Here is a 19,563-nt window from a genome sequence, read left to right on the forward strand (position 1 = left end):
ACTAACTTCTAGTTCTTGTTCTAGTTCTGAATTGATGGCTCAATATTATTACAAATTAAAATTTTCCATATCTTGGGAATAAGTCAGGACCCCATATAAGTCTCAATTGGTCCTCTAATACTAGTTCCCACAAGCATCTCATCAAAACAGTATCTAGGTCAGTCCCTTTGCTCTTTACAACTGCAATTACATGCAGTGCAATGTTTGAAAACAAATCACTTAATCTCTCTAAGTCTCAGTTCTTCACCTGTAAAATAGGATGTGGCACAAGATGATTTCTAAATTCCCTTCTGAGTTCAACAATCTTAAGGCTGTGTGCCTAAAAAAGTAGTAGTTTGCCATAGTAAGTGGCAAACTGTTATTAATGAACAATGTTTCTTTGCACATTTTAAAATTCAATTCACTTATCTTTTTCCAAATATCTCTTTCAGACCCCTCATGAGTTTATCTCTTATTTCATAGGGAAAAAAATCCAAGGCTACATCTACACTAAACTCTTTTAAGTTAAAAAAATATATATTTACGTGTACATTTACAGCAGCACTTATGGCAGGAAAGAAGTGGAAACAGGAGATGACCACTGAATGAGGAATGGCTAAACAAGTTGTGGTATATGAATGGAATACAATATGACTCTGCTGTAATAATGAATGTGATTACTTCAAAAAAGAATGGGAAAGTTTATATGAACTAATGCAAAAATGAAATAAACAGAACCAGGAAAACAATATACATAATGATTACCGCCACATAAATGGAAAAGAATGACCACAGAAATGGAATGCTGTGAAAATAAAATGACCAGGTTTGACCCCAAGGGAGAGAAATTGGGATGTACTTCCTTCCCTTATTTGTGGAAGGGGGATTATAAGTGGGGAACCTTGCACAATATGCTCCACTTAGGCTGATGCATTGGTTATTTTTGTTGAATTTTCTCTTTTTTTTCTCCCATTGTTTGTTATGAGGGATAGATCTTTAAGGGGAGTGGGGGAGATACAGTCAAATATATTGGGGAATGCAGAAAATATTTAAAAAAGATATTTAATAGCAGTCAGCAGATATCTGAATTCCTCATGTACAACTTCATTAGATAAAACACTGATTAACTGAAATCCTTAAACATCTTTTTTCAATTTCTACTATCAAAGAACTAATGATGGGATAACAAACTGATATCATGAGGTGAATTTTTTGGTTTTCCAAATTAATTATGTGCAGGAATACCACTACCTTTACTAGATTCATCAACATGGTTTTAAATTCTGTAATCCTAAATCTAAATTCCCCTCACTAAGGCAGCATGATATGTTTAATATATTTTTAGCTTTTTGGTGTGAAGAATAAAATAGCTTCTACTCTCTTCTCAGTCAAACAAAATTCAAATAATACTGTATATACTAAGAATCTGGATTAGCAGGAATAAAGTTCTCTTACATTCTTTATTTCATCTGATCCTCATAACTAAAGAATGAGAAAAGCAAGGTAGAGATTATAGGTATTATTTTACAAACTGTGAAAGTCACAATTTATTAATCTCACTTTATAAGTGAGGGAGCTGGAATCTTGGACTTAATTCCTAGAGGATTTTGCTTTACTCTGGGAGCCTTTCCTATCATGCTACAAATCAAGAACAGAAGAAAACAAAAAATTTTATGTAAATATCATTATCTTAACACAGATCAGAAAGTCTTTACAAATTATACTCTAAATTCCAAGAGGACAAGAATGATATGTAAAAGGTACCTAGGCAAACATGTGTGAATGGCTAGGGAAAAAAAGTAGTCTAAAACCCTTGAGCCCTGAACAAAGGCAATACTCAATTTTGTTGAATGACTCAAATCTTCAATACCAACAATAGAGCATGACAGAATATGCTCTAAAAGTCGTCTTGATAGACATGTTTAGTGATAGTCATCTATCACAGAAAATATAGTGGCCACTAGGTAAATATTTCTTAGTTTGGTCATAAACAGATTTTCGTCTACTGATACTATGATCTCAACCACAAACATTCTAACATTAAAAATGAAATACTGGGAGCAGCTTGGGGGCTCAGTGGATTGAGAGCCAGGCCTACAGAAGGTCCTGGGTTCAAATCTGGCCTCAGACATTTCCTAGCTATGTGACAAGGCAAGTCACTTAACTCCCATTGACTAGCTCTTCTGCCTTGGAACCAATACATAGTATTGATTTGGGAAAGGGAGGGAAGCGGAGGAAAATCGAGGGCAGGAGAGGAGAGTAAAGTAAGAAAGAAAGACTAATGGAGACATGACCTGACAATCATAAGAGAATTCATATCACAAGTCAAATAGCCGTTCCCACTATATTTAAAACTTCAAATCAGTTTCATTTTCACAATGTCCTTGAAACTCTTTTTAAGTTAGGCTTCATATGGAGGGATGTTTTGCTTCACTAGATATATGTGTTACAAAGATCATATTTTTGTTTTCCTTTTTCCAAAGAGGGTTTAGGAGAATGAGAGAGAAGATGAAAAAAGCAAGAAAATGCTTCATTTTTTAAAAACTGAGTTAGAGCACATGGGTAGGAAAAGATATACTACAATGCTATTTGGTGAAAATTATCCAAAAATCCAAGGTAAAAGTTTTAACTAATGTATAATGGATCCACCTAAAGGACCATCATACCTGCTATTAATTAAATACAGGCATTTTGTGTTCCAGCTTGGACTAATAATAACTCAAAAGTATATTCCTTTACTAAATAACAACTAAAGCATGCCTCAATTATGGCATGGAAGCAGCCCTGGGTTCTCACTGGGCTTCAGCATCAGGTACAAGTTTGTTAGATCTTTACCACAATGGAAAACTTTTTTAAAGAACAGATCTGCTAAAATACTATGTTTGTCACCCAAAAACAAATCTGTTCCCTAATTCATGAAGGGGTTGCAAATTAAGTCACTGCAGAGAACACTCAAAACGATAAAATCACAATCTTTTAAAAATTAAAGCATAGAAAAAATAACTACCACATTTCTATAACATTTAAAGTGCTTTCCTTATAACAATCTTTTGAGATAGGTATCACAATATTGTATTTATCTGAGTTGGTATTTCATCCTCTTACGAGACTTAAAATTCATCAAGGATATGTCCTTCTAATGCCCCTCATCATAGTTCTCTGTGTACAGTAGGTGATTAATACTTTTTGAGTCATCAGATCTACAAAAATGAAAATGGCAAATGTTGTGAAGACCCTGTAGAAAGAGGCACACTAACGTGGTAGAACTATGTACTGGCTCAACCCTTCTGGAAAACTATTTTTGAATTATTTTTAAAAAGTCACTAAAACCTTTTTCACTCTTAGTGTCTTTCTCCCATTGATTAACCCTATTTTATTCTGCACATTTCTTGCTTGTCCATGGTCACTTATATGTTGTTTCCCCCATTATTCTGAGTTCCTGAAAGCACAGACTTTTTTTGGCCTTTTTTAAAAAATTCCATCACTTAGCAAAAGTATGTAGTACTCCTTATTAAATAAATGCTAGTTGACTAAGCTATACATACCTTTTGACTTAGCTACTAAGCATATACCTCAATAAAGTCAAAACACTATAAATATATACAAATATTTGTAGCAACACTTTGTGATAGATAGAAAGGAAAATTGAGTGTCCATCAGCTGCGGAATGGCTAACCAAACCACAGATTCTGAATATAATGAAATATTATTGTGCCTTGAGAAACCAAAAATATGAAGAAATGAGGCAAGCTTGAGAACTTAGAAGCTTATAAAATGTGAAGGAGAACCAGTAGAACAATTTGATCAAGTATGCCTTAGGCCTCTGTGCAGGGGTGGTGAACAACAGACGTAGAATGAGGCATAAATTTTCACACATGAGCAATTTGCTGATTTGTTTTTGATTGTACTCATCTTTTGGGGGAGGGGATGAAGAAGAATAACTGGAAAGTGAAAAGGATATTTTGAAAAGCATAATCAAATATTTTAAAAGAAAAAAAATTACTTGTTGAATCAATGAATTTTTCATATAATGTAACAGGTCACATATTAAATATATCAGAACTGGAATTCAAATCCAGGACTTCACACAACCTTCCTCAACTCAAACTACTTTCTAAGGAGATGAACAACTTTAAAGCCATCAGGGGATTGGGCTTTTATTTCTTTACAGAGAGAATCATCACATGCCAATCAAATCTAGTTAGTGCTATAAGAGACATCAGGAAACCATCTAGTCCAAACACTTCATCCCAGAGACTAGGAAATGGAGTCAGAAGAAGCTAAAGTGATTTGCCCAAGATCATGCAGGTAGTAAGCATCAGAGACATGATCTGAACCCAGGTCCTCTAATTCCAAAGACAGTATTGTTTCTACTGTATCATGACGTATGAACCTGCAAGGGAGTTGAACAGTCTGTGCTAACAAGTACTAACATGCTTGATCTAAATATTAATAAGAATGGAATTTATTCCACATAGTTCTTAAGAATCACAAAACCTTAGAGACAGTTATAAAGTCATAATTATTTTATTGGTCTTGTGTATATATTCCTCATATCAATAAAGAGTTTTCTATGGAAGACAGAGACCAAATAACATAAAAAACTATGGTTTAAATTACACTAAAAAAATAACTTACATTAAAAAAAATTTCTATGGTGTTCTTATTTTCCAACTTAAATTTTGGCAAGCTAGAATTCAAGAATGTGAAACTTTGAAAACCAAGTTACAAAGTTTTTCTCCAAAGATAAGATGAGAGTGAACTTCCTTCCCTTCTCTGCAGGATTAATGGGCTATACACAGTGAATGAGCATTGGTTAGTTTTGCTCAACTTTTTTTCTTATTGTTACAAGGGATGACATTGGATAGGAAAGGGATATATTGGGGAAATGGAAGTGATGTCAAAATGAAAGCTAAAAAAATTTTTGAGAGAAAGAAAAATCAACATGGAAAATAATATCATATAGCAGAAAGCACTAAAAAGAAAACCTGGATTCTAACATCTAACTATGCGACCCTTTTGCAAAGTTGCAACCTTTAGAGATCCCAATTTCAGGGCAGCTGGATAGCTCAGTGGATTGAGAGCAAGGCCTAGAGATGGGAGAACCTAGGTTCAAATCTGGCCTCAGACACTTCCCAGCTAGCTGTGTGACCCTGGGCAAGACACTTGACCCCCATTGCCTAGCCCTTACCACTCTTCTGCCTTAGAGCCAATACACAGTATTTATTCTAAGACAGAAGGTAAGGGTTTAAAAAAAAAAAGTTTAATTGAGAACCCAATTTCATTCATAAAATGATGAAAATTAAACCTGTCCTAATTACTACCTCAAAGAGTAGATGAGATTCAAACGACAAAGTACACAAAAGTTTTCTGTCGAACATCAAACCAAGTAGTTATACCATGAAAAATCTGAGTTAAGAATATTCTCATCACATCAATGAATCCCATACAAATCTCATTCTACCTGCCAACTAAAGCAAAACCTACTATGTACAGTGCTTTAAAATTTGCAAACTGTTTTATATATTACCTTATTTGACAAATATTCAGTGACCTAGGTAATATAAGCATTATTATATCCATTCAGTAGAAGTCAAGTCACTTATGATCACACAGCAAGTGTGTGAAGTGAATTCAGACACAGATCTCTCCTGACCCCTAATCTGACACTCCCTATACCCTTCCCACCATAGTGTGCTATTTCTCTGTTCATCCAGGCATCAAAAAGCATATTTCTGAAGCCTGTCTGACAACAGATTTAGAAATCACAAGTACTACTAGGGCAACAAAATGCTTCCAATTTATTTAACAATAAACTTTACATTTGGAAAATTTCCCCGTAAAGCAACAGATTCCTACAAAAGTATTTTATCTGAGTCCCAACATCATGAATAAGCTTTTCTTCACATGCAAAAAAAAGGCCTAATATCATTGCTTTGCAAGATAACGTGTACCATCTACAGACTTTAAACAAAATATTGCCAACTTTGCACTTGATAATTGAATCAAGATACAAAAACAAGGATAGAACTGAATTTTATAGCCAGAAGGAACTGGAGATCAGCTACTAAAAAGTTCAATAAATCCCAAACACCAGCAGAACATGCCACCCCTATCAATATTACCATTATTACTTCAGAGTTAGGTTAGATTGACAGAAAAGACAGGTTAGAAACTGCTTCCCTTTTCCAAAGAGAAAATTATGAGAGGAAACAAGAAAATACAATTGCTTCTAGGTAAAGTTCAATTGCTTTAGTGAAGAGCTATTTACTGAAAGATTATTTTTAAGGGATTTTTTTTGGGTGGGGGGGGGAGAAGGGAATGATAAAAGGAACAATTTTGCCTGAATGTGAAACTAGTTGATATATCAGTCTCTACCTCCTCAAACCCTCTGGTCCCAAAATAAGCAGAGCATATGGATTTTTCTCTTAATAGAGACAGCAATGATGTGTAAAAGAATCTAAGGGTCAAAACATCCTCCAACTTATTTAAGATGTTAAGTTGTTTTTCCTTCTTTTTCCTCCAGGTTATGGCAGCTTAAAATCCCTGCTCAACTGGAGAAGCTGAGGCTTATTGACTACTTGAGTTCAGGAATTCTCAGCATCAACAGGGCAATGTAGATCAGGTGTCCATGCTAAGAGACTTCATTGCAAAGTGCCCTGGGGAGTAGGGGTGGGAGTACTGGGGGAAGGCTGCACCAGGCTTCCTAAAGAGGGACAAAGCAATGAGAGAAGTCAAAGCTTCTGTAGCAATCAGTAGTGGGATTGGGCCAGAGGATGGCCTAGGACACTTCCAGTCAGGAAAAAGCAGGGAAGACTCCATCTGCAAGATTTTTCCCTATATACTGTAATCTAATATACTATTTACTTATGACAAAAATTCTTGGGCATTGTCAAACATTAAATCATAAAACCTAAACATTTTGCTTATCCCTAAATTTGGAGGTTGGTTCCTAGAAACAAAGCAAGTTTGTCAACTTCTGATCTGCTCTCCACTCCCTCATATTTTACAAAAGTGGAAACTGAGGTCAGGGAATATTAATCACTTAATGGAACACAGCTACTTAAATGATAAATCCCATCTTTCCAAGGGATATGAACAAAGAGCCCTCTTTCACCATACCAGTTAAGAGACAGAGATATATGTAGCCAGAATGCAAATACATTCTATTTTATTTCCCAAAAAAAAGTCCACCTGTGTTGACACCTAGGAAATCTTTCACATTTAGCAAACTGTATTTCACATGGGATTCAACTAGCTAACCATAAAAGTAAAATGTGGAAGTTTAAAAAAAAAAACAAACCCATACAAGCCAAATCTTTTTTGTTAATATAATTTGCAAAATCATCCTAACAAAATGAAAAAAAAAAGTTTAGGGTAAGACAGTACTAAACATAAAAAATAAATTATAGCGAGTGAAGAATTGTTAGTAGCAGAAACCACTGACTCATCATACAGCCATGGAGGTAAGTCACTATCTGAACTTCCATTTGCAAAATGCAAATAAAACTTGCCTCCTTAAGTGCTCTCCCTCACTACTGATAGCAAAAACTGAACACTGTCAAAATTACAACACGAATTTGGGGAGACACAGTCGAGTTTACATATCTTGAACAGCTGCTTATAGGTAGACAACAAGCTGGGTCCAGAACTAAAAAAATGGAAAATGGACATTTGAGCTTTTGTTAAACTCTTTTTAAGAAATAATTTTCGATGATAAAAAAATTAACATGGTAACTGTTAATAAGATCTCAGAATAACCAAAATTATAAATGACCCAAAGGATACTCACTAGAAAGAATATGCTACATACTACTAGTGTTTATCTACACAAAAATTTGGTTAAAGGGCACCATCAAAGAGCAGAGCCAAAAGAATATCCATAATGACTACAACAATGTAAATAAAGATATTAAAAGGCAACAAAATCCACATCTAATTCAAGGAACAATAAAAGAATTGAACTACTCAAGTTAAAGCACATAGCCTTCCTTTCTGTTAACAGAAAACTACAAATGTAGAAAGTGTCATGTGCTATCATGCTATTTGTATACAACTGCTTTCCAGGAGGTTTGAGGTTTGTGGGAAGTGTCTGTTTTGTCAAAAAAAAAAATACCCAAATAACAAAAACTTTTTCTAAAAAAGATCATCCAAATTACATACTACTAGAAAAAGTGGTTCAGGCATAAAACAAGAACAAGAGATAAGATATGTACAGCAAGAACGTAATATTTTATCTATAGAATGGAAAGCATGGCCTCTAGATCACTGGGCAGACTCTCTGGACCACTTGCAGATAGAGAAGGAATACAAAAGAGATACAGATAGCATGAATTATGATCTGCACCGACAAAGGGAATCACCAAACAAATGAGATAACGAACTTTTCCAAGCATTCCTTTTTTCTAGGTAAAATATGACCAAAATTAGTTGACATTTTAAAAAGTCTAAATTCATGCTTCTAGATGAATATTATCCTTTAGTAGTGATTCCTTTGGAGTGATACACCTTTATTCCAATGATGTTTCCACACCCTTATTTCAAAGATGCTTTCAAAAAGATATGGGCTCCTTTTGAGAACTACACAAGAACAAAAAGATGTGGACTCCTTTTAGAACCACTCAAGAGCAGAATCAGAATCAGTCTCATTAATTAAGAGTAAAAAAAGCTACCCCTTCGATGATCTTCTATATTGGCCATCAAAACAGTCTTTATTATGCCTTTAGGTCATTTCCAAAAATCAAATACTACCTTCAAGGAAAGATCTGTCACCTGTAAAGTTATTCAAAAGAGTCTACTAAAAACTCTAATTTTAAAATTACTGTATTTAGAATGCCAAGGTCTGTCCATTCCCCTGCTTAGAATGTACTCCTTCAACATTTCCACTTGCTCAATTACTTCTCTTTCAAGATCTTTCAAGAACACCTCTTACATGAACATTACCCTATTCCTTGCAGCTAGAAATAATTCATTCCTTCCCAATTTCTTAACTACTTTCATAAGCACCTAACTTCTACTGTACTTATGTAAATGTCATAATCTTCCTATTTAATAGTAAACTCTTGAGAAGGCAAGAATTATCATTTTAACAGTTTTTATTTCCCTCAGAATCTAGCAAAAATCTCTCTCCACAACTAGTAGTAATAATCTTTGATTGATTTGAATGTGTATGTTACAGTAATATAACTTTTAAAATGCATCTTTTGTATGTAAAATCTAATCACCTTTTCTCAAGAAAGACTTACTTTGGGTAAAATATCATGAACAGCAATACTACTACTATACCACCAAAGAGTTAAAAAAAGAGAAAAGATCCTTCAGTACAACAATATTTATAGCAGCTTTTTTTTTTTGTAATGGCAAAGAAATGGAAAATTAAAATCAACTGGAGGAGGGCAGCTAGAGTAACTCACAGTTTGAGAGCCAGGCCTAGGGATAGAAGGTCCTGATTTCAAATCTAGCTTCAGATCCTTCTAGCTGAGTGACAATACACAGTATTGATTCTGAGATGGAAGGTAAGGGGGGATTAAAAAAAATCAACTGGAAAATGGCAGAACAAATGATAGTATATGAATGAAATGTAATAATATTGTTTACCATAAGAAATGACAAAAAGCAGTTTCAGAGAAACCTGGCATGAACTGATATAGAGTAAAGTGAGCAGAACTGGAAGAACAATTTATACAATAACATTATAAAGATAAACAACTTTAAAAGACTTACAAACCAACCAGAATTTCAGAGGATCACATGATAAAGCATGCTGCCCACATCCTAACAGAGGTGACAGACTCAAGCCTTTTTAGACACAGACCATGCTGGAATTTGTTTTGGTTGGCTATTCATATTTATTACAAGCAGTTGGAGTTTTTTGGTGGTTGTTTTTGGAAGGAGGAGGTAAGAGGGACAGAAAATAAATGCTTGTTAGTTGGGGGTAGGGTAAAAATCACAAAGCCTGATAAACAAATTTTAAAAAGATTTCAAACTTTAGGAACCAAACAAAGAAATAAACATCAACTTTACTCCTTGAAAAGACTGTCAGGCAGTGACTATAACTAGTTTTGAAATGGTGTAATAAATATTCATTAGTGTCAGGAAATGGGATATTCTGGTTAAAACAATAGTTTTTCACACCTGGATTACTGATTTTGAAAGCTCAAAATCATAATGTATATACATAATACTAAAAACTATATATAAGTTTATTTTTACTTGAAAATTCCGATATTTCAGAATATTGAAATGCATCTAAGAGGTCAATTACTAAATCAACTGGTATTGGTTAGAATTAGAGAGTTCAAAAACAACTGGGTGGATTTCTGATTTGTAATAATCTTATCTCATGAAGTCTGAAAATTGATTTAATCATAAGGGGAAAAAACTATTTTTTAAAATTCCAGATTATTTATTAATTCCAGATTTATGCCATTTTAAAAAATTTCTGATTATGAGGACTGTCTTCTAGAAAATCATTATAAACTTTAGTGATTCAGCTTGAGTAATATTTGGTTCTATATAATCAGGAGGCCACTGTCTGATAACTATTCATTTTACAAAATAAACAAAAATTTACAAAATAACAAGGGTTTCTGCACTGGCATTATAAGCATTCCATTCAAATTCATTCTATAAGCCCAGCAAAAATAAATAAATAAATCTTCCCTCGAGCCATTATGGGTTTTACTCAAGTAAATGCAGTATTATCACTATGTTAAAATTAATCTAACATATAACAGAGGATCTCAAGATCATGGATTCATAGTCAAGGACAATAGAGGTCAATTAGTCTAACCTCCCTCATTTTGCAGATGAGGAAACAAAGTATGAAAAAGGTATAATAATTTTCCAAAAGTTACACAGCTAGGATATGGCCCAGTCAGAGTTGGACGGTAAAAGGCAACCAAAATTAATAGAAAGGAATGTAGTAAAAAATAATATTTAGAAATTTCCCATAAATCCCTGCAAGAGAATTTAAAATTGGTATGGTTCTGTACGTATTGGCCATTAGTCTTAATTAATATAAAACTCTAGCAGTGTAATTATTACACTTTAACATTTCTGTGCAAAAGCAAACCTCAATTTTGGAAATATTTTGAAAAATTGGGTGTCATCTCATTGTTCTCTGATTCTTTAGAGATTAACATGATGTAACTGAGTTCCTACATATAAATTTGAAGAAAATTAGAAAAAATTTTAATTTAACCATGTCAAAAGAGGCCTTCTAGAACGAAAATCCCAATGAATATAAGGCAATGAGTTTTGGGTTTTCAATGAATACATACACCACCTGTACCTTCCCTACTTTCACTAGGGAGAACTATACAGCTCTGATTACAGCAGTAGGTGAAATTAGAGCTGACACAGGGAATGTGCACTCATAAAATACATAAAAAAAACTACTTTTAGACTTTTACTAGGATATGAGGGAATATCATATAACCAGTAATTATTCTTAATTTAATACAACGTGCAAATGTAATTGTTTCTTCCCTAAAAAAGAGATAATGTTTACATGACGTAGTATTTTACTAAATATATAAGATTCAGAAACCTTACAAAATAACATTTTACCTAAGGGATAGATGTATTTTATTTAAAAGAAAAACTGGAGTTAGTAAGAAAAAGTTACAAACGTATGATTTCTTCTCTTCTATAAGATTTGGAAAGAGTGCTGAATTTGGATCTGTGCTCCACTTATTCTACAATGAAACCATGGGAAAGTATAGATCTTTATGAGCTTTCAATTACCTTATCTATAAAATGAGGGAGTTAGATTAGATGGAGTCTAAGGCCGTCTATCTCTATATCTATGAAAAAAGTATTTTTGAGGAAACTAAATAATATAATTCAGTGGGCACTTGACCAACCATGCATAATTATAAAAATCATTCTTTTAATTATAAATTAAATATATTTCCAACAGCAACAACAACAACAACAAAGGGTCTCCTGGACAATTCATATGGATTGGGACTACTCATGAAATATTAACATCTAAGAATTTTGCCAAGGCTGCGATAGGAAGGATCAAATAGCAAATGAATTAGGTTGGATAAAATAAAAATGATCAATGAAAGAAGCCAAGTTATTTGGTGAACAGGGTAGTATCACTCCCCTTTCACGCTATTTAATAATGGAATTATAAGCAACCATCATTAATAGCAAAACAAGATTTGCAAATAAGTAGGGGCATGAAATTCCAATGGATAAATCTCTATACCTCATATGAACTTCTAAAGGCCTTACAAATATATCTCACTTAATCTGACATAAAACATATGTACTCTTATTTATATTATATATATTAATATTATTATTATTATTATTATGCCTACAAAATGATAAGTAATGTATATGGAGTTCCTTAAAGGTAAAGAGTCTTATCAAAACCATTCTATAACTGCAGAGTTTAACACGGTATCTTACACTCGAATGTTTATTGATTATGATAACTAAGGCAAGCAATAACTAACAATTAATCATAAATGACCAACTCTGTTCAGCAAAACTGGAAATTGTGAATTTTTTTTATCAAGAATTTAATAGAGAGGCTCCTAGGTAGCTCAGTGGATTGAGAGCTAGACCCAAAGTCCTGGGTTCAAATTTGACCTTAGGCACTTCCTAGCTGCATGACTCTGGGCAAGTCAAATTCCATTGCCTAGGAATTACTACTCTTCTGCTTTGGAACCAAAACACAGTAAGTATTGATTTTAAGATGGAAAGTAAGGGTCAGAGAAAAAAAAGAATTCATTGTAGACAAAAGTATTTATATAAATTTAGGTTAAAACTCCATTAATGTGTCAAAACTAACCAAAAAAGCACTTTCCCTAAACATTCCACCTTTGTTTCCATTGTCCTGTGGAAAATACTGAGGTCATCTTTTATATGTATCCTTTCTTTATCTCCATCTGGTTACCAATACCAGAACTTAAACAAACAAATAAAAAAGACCTAACATAAGTAAGAATGTTCCTAGTTTCTGTGATAAGATACCAGTCCACCTAGTAAAATATCATCTTACTCATATCTAATCAATATACCAACTAGATATGTCTCAGCCTACCCTCTTCTCCATTTCTACTTTTAAGGGGCCAGATTACTTCCTCTAGGTTTTTCCATTCTAATCAATCCATCTTCTATATCTTTATAAGGCAACTATTTCATGATGTCACTCCTACACTCAAAAACTTGAAATGACTCCTCTGCATAGTTTTTTAAGGCCTTCATAATCTTGCTCCATTACCCATCCAAAAACACCTGGTCTATAATCAGACTTTTTCACAACCCCAGGAATAGGCCATAGGATCCTGCTATTGATCCCTTCTATCGTAGTCAAATCCTACCTAACCACCTTCTATTCCCAGTTCCAAGACCCACAAGATCTTCCATGGAGTCTTTCCAGCCTACTTCAGGTTTAGGATGTTTCCCTTGAAGTCCTTTAGCAATTATACTCTTGTTCACAGTTTGAGAGTTCAGCATAGAATTAAAGGGCTGGCCTTGAACTCAGGAAGCTCTATATTCAAGCCTTGCCTTTAACACATACAAGTTGTATGACTCTGGTTAAATCACTTAACCTTTCAGGGCCCCCAGGCAGCTCACTAAAACAATACAGACCAGTTGCTGATATACATCAGGAGTTCCCTGTACCAATGTAATCAAAGATGTTGGGGGAGGGGGGAGAGAAGAATAATAACAAATTACACAGTACTCTAACCATATTGGCTGACACTATCTGCAGGTTCTTTTTTGCATATTAGTCTTATCTTTCTAAGTATATAGTAACTTCCTTTTAGGGAGGAATCACATCATCAGTTAAGGCACTCACCACATAAATGCTCAATAAATATTTAATAATTATCTATTCTGAAGTCTGCATAACAACCTTGGGCATCAATCAATCATTACACATTCACTAAACATCTCCCATATACCAAACCAGGCCAAAGGCAAAAAATCATGGTCTCTATCCCTGCTCAAGGAGCTTCTACTCTTAATAGATAAGACAAAAATATAAGCATATAAATATATACCAAAAAACACAACAAAAAACCTCATGGTAAGGTGAAAGCACTTAGAAGAATAAGATAGTTGTTTGGCTGCACTACAAAAGTAAGGTGTAAGGAGCTTACAAATAGTTGGAATCAGGTTGTGAAAGGTTGGAAAGTGCATCATACCATGGAGGTGACTCTAAATTCCCAAAGACTATGCCAGCAAAGCACAAACCCTAGCAGGGCCTCCTAAACTTCAAAGGCCTAGGATATTTCATATATCTGGTATTAGTGGGCCAGCCTACCTAAAAAAGAAGGATTATCCCCAGAAAGACAGCCATCAGTTGATGAACTTTTTGGTAACAGCAATTCAATAAGACCATCTAGCATACTTTGTGGAAGAATAAAAACACAACAAATGATCCTTGCAAGATGCACATATACATGCACATGCATTTCATTGGGGCTATGCTCAGATCCATACAGGTATTTCCTTCTAACTATGCATACTACAACCTGGCCATGCCTTCTCAAACTGTGTTTCTTCTTCAAGTCCTCTTCATTTTTAAAAATAAGAATTATGTTTAACAATTCAGAATTATAACACATAGAGCCTAATGCTATAGCATTTTTAAAGGAAATGTTAAAATAATGTCAATTACTATTTTAAAATAAATCTTAATTTAATAACAACAGATATAAATATAGGCTCTGGGAATTGAGGCTATGTTCTCACCAAATTTGTATTCCCTTTTCTCTAGTAATAAATCTAAAATAGGAAAAGAAACTACTTGCTTTGACCAGATTTTTTTTTAACCCTTACCTTCCATCTTGGAGTCAATACCGCATATTGGCTCCAAGGTAGAAGAGTGGTAAGGGCTAGGCAATGGGGGTTAAGTGACTTGCCTAGGGTCACACAGCTAGGAAGTGTCTAGAGGCCAGATTTGAACCTAGGACCTCCAGTCTCTAGGCCTGGCTCTCAATCCACTAAGCCACCCAGCTGCTCCTGACCAGATATTTTAATAGTCAACAAAATGATATGGGCAGTAGAAACTGCTCTTACCAAATCCTAGCTTCTTTGATCATTTTGGTGGTGGTGTCGTTGTGATGATTATGTTCTTATTAAAAGTAAAATATTTAAAAAGTAAATTAAGGTTACTAAACCACTCACAAATTGAGGATATGAAGTAATTTATTGGCATCACTTTGGGTTCAAGATCCAGGTATGCCACAGACTGGTTGTCAATATACAACAAATTATAGAGTGGGCCACACTTTCCTGAATTGTAAAATGAGAAGGCTGGGCTGGACAGATCTCTAAGCTCTCTTCTGTCTCTAACAGTCTATGAATCTCTAAGTTATTATTCATTACAGAAGGAACAAAGTACAATGAAGAGAGAAAAGGACCTGAGATCAAGTACTAATTCTGCTAATTGTCAAAACTTCTCGTCCTCAGTTTCACTCTGTAAAATGATGAGGTTAGAGGGGATGACTTCTGAGAGGTCCCTTCCAGTTTGAACATTTTGAACTTAATATTTGACAATATTATTTTAAATTAATTGATTGCTTTTAATTCTACCTCATGGGAATTGGAGAAACTGAAAAATCTAATTCCAGGGATTCTAAGTAGGGTGAACAAGGCATTCAGTGATAAGAACTGAATCTCAAACAAACGGGCACTTAATTCATCATTTTTACAATCAAAATAACAAGAGATGTTTTTGTTTTGAGGGGTTTTCCCCTCAGTTTCTTCTACTTCAGTGTCTTAGTGCACTCTATGATTTCCACCACTTAGGAAAGCCATCAATTCAGAGACCTATCTCATATACCATACTGTTTCCCTCAGGACTCATTTCAAACGCCAAAGTATTGAGTGACTTCATATTTTTAAGATTGGATTTAAAGAAGATCAAGATCACAAGTTAAAGTAGAACCACCTGATTCATCCCAATTTCTGCCAAAGGCCTTTAGAACAGGAACTTTCACTAAACCCATAGCAATCTTCAAGTCAATTTAAATACACTCAAAATTTCCCTATATTCCAAATGTACGTCAGTTTAGGCTATTCCAATTATGAAACATCTGGAAATTGCTCTGAATGGTTTCAACTTAACACACGAACACATACAACCAATACCCTACAGATCTATTTCCTTGAAAAGATTTCTAACATTATCTTTACTTCCTTCCAAAGACAACAAGCATTCAAGAAAAACATGTTACTGACCTTATATGTACAGGGTTTACAAGTAAAGATAAAACTACACATAAAAAGTAACTTAAATGAATCCTAAGGAAAATTTTTTCATTAGCTCAACTTTGAACAAGTTTATACAACTCATCCATTTTCATAAACCTCAACTTTTTACACCAGGACACACTCAAGAACATTACCAAAAAAGATCTGCAGAAATTAAAAATAAGTACATACACACAAAGTCATACTAAAGAATCAAAGAGTATTTGAAGGAGAGCTGAGACATATTTAAGATATGAATCAACAGAAACAAAAGTGACACACCCACATTCTCCTTCTGTAACTTTAAAGGACAGCTCAGCTATCTGGTAGAGTTCTTCAAATGCCCCAAAGACTCACCACACACCATAAAATTATCTGTTGATAAACCTTTCTCCACAATGGTTATTTCTGAAGCACTTGTTGGCAAAGTAGCTTTCTATTAAGTAACAATGCTGATGGCCATGTCAGTGTGCAAAGGAGCAAAGATGTTTTCAGTATCAAAACCACAACCTTAACTTAGAAATCACCTAGTCTAATCCCCTCATGACATATTAGGAAATTGAGGCACAATGATGAAAAGTGATTTGCCCAACCCTTCACAGCAGCAGACTATTAACTGATTTTGCAATAAGAATCTTTTAACTAGTGTCTTGGTGATGCATTGTTTACTTTTTAAGCATTAAAATTACCATATTACTTCAGTATTAAAATTATCTTGAAGTTCCTAAATTGTGCCTTGTCTCCAAAGCCATACAGTCATCAACAGGAAATTTGGAGCAGCAAGCAATAACTTTAAATGTAATCTGACTTACTATGCATGATTAACACTGGAAGCTTTTGGTTTGCACCAAAGAGATGTAGTTATATATGCAGCAACAGTGACCTTATCTTAATTAAAAGTAATTAGCCTTTTCTACAAAGGTTTGGCTTAATGAAGAAATTGAAAGCCAAGTAAAAAGCAAGTGATATTGACAGGCAACAAGGCCAATCATATTTGCTTAAAAACCTAAAATAAATGTATACCTTTGCTCTAAAAACTAAGCTTTGTTTCCAAGTAATTTGAAACTAAACTTCTCTTGAAAAATCATTTGAAATAACCAAGGCCAAAGAAAACATAGATCTAAATTCAAAATACATTAGATTTTCCAAATGACCAATGGGTTTCTGAATACAAAATGACACAGAAATTCTACTAGCAATTATCGGTTTCTAAGTTGTTTGTAATATATGTTAAGTTGTACCAAAAACTGCTTACAAATTGTAATTCTTGTGAAGTAGATGATGATGATGTTCCAGGTAATTCTATCATGTTTCCTAATGTACTGGTACTGGAATCTGGATCATCCTGAAAAGATAAATTTATGGAGTTTAATTGTTCTTCTAATGTAATATTTGTATCTCCTAGTGAACAGGGGCCTGGGTGAAGCTCTGGTTTTTCAATTCTGCTGTCCATGGCAGTTCTTTGATTATTTTTCTGCATTTCATTTTGAGGAGCTAATAGTAAAACTGGTGACTTTATTTCACAACTTTCTGTTGTGCTGTCTTGTTCAATTCCCATGAGCACTTCTATACCATTCTCTGATTGGGGCTTGTAATTGCAGGTAGCATTTGTCTTAGTTAAGTCTTGCCTTGTTTTCTCAAAGTTTTCATCTATACTGTCATCCTCTGTGCCTGGCTGCTCTGTGTCCATTTCAGATTCTATATCTGTATCTGCATCTTCCATACAAACAAAATTGTCAAAGTGTAGAATCCCATTCTTGACAGTCTCTGTTATTTTTACCTTGAACTCAGGGGAGTCATTACAAGTGGGTTCCTGTTTCATAGCAAGTGCTCTTGGATCACCAGGACTCAAGGAAGTGCAAACATTTGGTGACCCAGATCTTGAATCTCTCTTTTCAGGGTCTTGAAGGAATTCTGATCCATCAGGAGACCCATTTAAATATTCTACATTGATCATGGAGGCCAAATCCTGTAGTCGACGCAGTGGAATGTAACAGGATGATGGATCTTGTCCATAAGTAATTTTGGATGTTCCACTATTAATGGCAGCCGATAACTGCATAGTACACCCATTAAGAGGCTCAGAAATATTGGATTGACCATTACCGAAAGGGGTGTCCTTTTCTTCAGGGGCATCTAAATCCACTGTATTGGAAAAGGGCAGCAGACAATTTCTTCTGGGCAGTTCACAGGTCTGATCCATTCTGGGCCAACATCAACCTGCAAACCAAAAATAAAGCAATCAATGAGAGTAAAGAGAACCATCTGCCTCCTTTGCTCTCCAAAATGGCAGCACTACTTAAGAGGCCTACATCTCCTGAAAGCCTTTCCAACACACTTCCAGAAGAGAAAAAAGTTAATCAGGCTCAGGAAACTACAATATCATCTTCCCAGGAGAAGTGAGAGGGGCACAGATCTCTGCACATGGTCTCAAATAGCAGTTTTTTCCTGGGCTGCAGAGAAAGAGGGTAGCCAATTGGTCTTGAACTAAAATTAAAATTCCATGGAATTCAGCTAAGAGATGGACTCTCTAGGCAAAGAGTCAGCACTCTCCAAGGACAAACAGCACCAGTTTTCTCCTAAGTTGGAGAACCTGAGCAGAAGGTGAGCTTTGGTGTGATGGCACAAAAAGGATCCCCCAATTCCCCGGCTCCAGTCACAATAACATTGAGCCCTGCTGAACCACTGGGATGCCTAGCTAAAAGACTACAGGCGATCACCAATTCACCACTTCTCCTGTTGTCATCAGGTCCTCCCTCCTGCTTCTCCCCCCAAGCCCTGGTGTCCCAATGGCCAGCACCCTGGGTGCCCGGCGGAGTCAGGGCAATAGCAGTCGCTGCTGCTGCTGCGGCTGTTGCAGATTGACAAACATGGCTGCTGCTGGTGCTGCCTGCCCCCAGCCCCCGCTCTTGCTTGCTCCTTCCCAGAGCCCCACACGCTCATCAATATTCAGCGGCCTGCAAACTTTGCAGCCAGGAGGCTGCCCCAACCTATACCTCCCACCTGCTCGGTTCCAGCCCAGCCCAAATGTCCCCTAGCCCCTGGCCTGAGGGGCTGCCCCGGGGTACCTGCGGCCCCGAGGGGGGGGAGGACCCGGGCAGCAACTGGCCGAGGCCCTGGGGGGAAGGGAGGAAGTTCGCAGCAGGGGCCGGCTAGGCCCGAGCCCGGCTGGTAGTGATGGAGAGGGGAGGGGGGCCATACTCCTTCTCCTGCTGCTGCAGTAGCTGCTGCTGCCCGGGCCACTGGCTCAGTTCCGTTCCGCCTGGCCCGGCCACCGGCCGCGAGCTCAGTCAGACTCGCGCTGGGAGGGCAGCTGCAGCCCGAACGGGGCTAGTGTTCGCCGCCGCGCCGCGCCGC

At 35.8% G+C, this 19,563-nt stretch overlaps 1 protein-coding gene across 2 annotated transcripts in view; it reads right to left on the reverse strand.

Annotated features, from left to right (window-relative positions):
• NSD1 (nuclear receptor binding SET domain protein 1) overlaps positions 1-19,563 on the reverse strand; it is a 162,724-nt gene that overhangs the window by 105,275 nt on the left and 37,886 nt on the right. The window contains exons 1-2 of one of the 2 annotated variants that reach the window (XM_044664419.1): positions 18,313-18,420; positions 17,462-17,551 (exon numbers count right to left, since the gene is read on the reverse strand). In XM_044664419.1, the coding sequence (XP_044520354.1) occupies positions 17,462-17,551; positions 18,313-18,342 (120 nt within the window). In that variant the 5' untranslated portion in view covers positions 18,343-18,420. Of the gene's footprint in view, positions 1-17,461; positions 18,427-19,563 lie in introns of those variants that run through there. The other variant, XM_044664418.1, reaches the window with a different exon arrangement.

The sequence above is a fragment of the Gracilinanus agilis genome, chromosome 2 (assembly GCF_016433145.1).
Source record: "Gracilinanus agilis isolate LMUSP501 chromosome 2, AgileGrace, whole genome shotgun sequence".
In the NCBI taxonomy this organism is placed as follows: Eukaryota; Metazoa; Chordata; class Mammalia; order Didelphimorphia; family Didelphidae; genus Gracilinanus; species Gracilinanus agilis.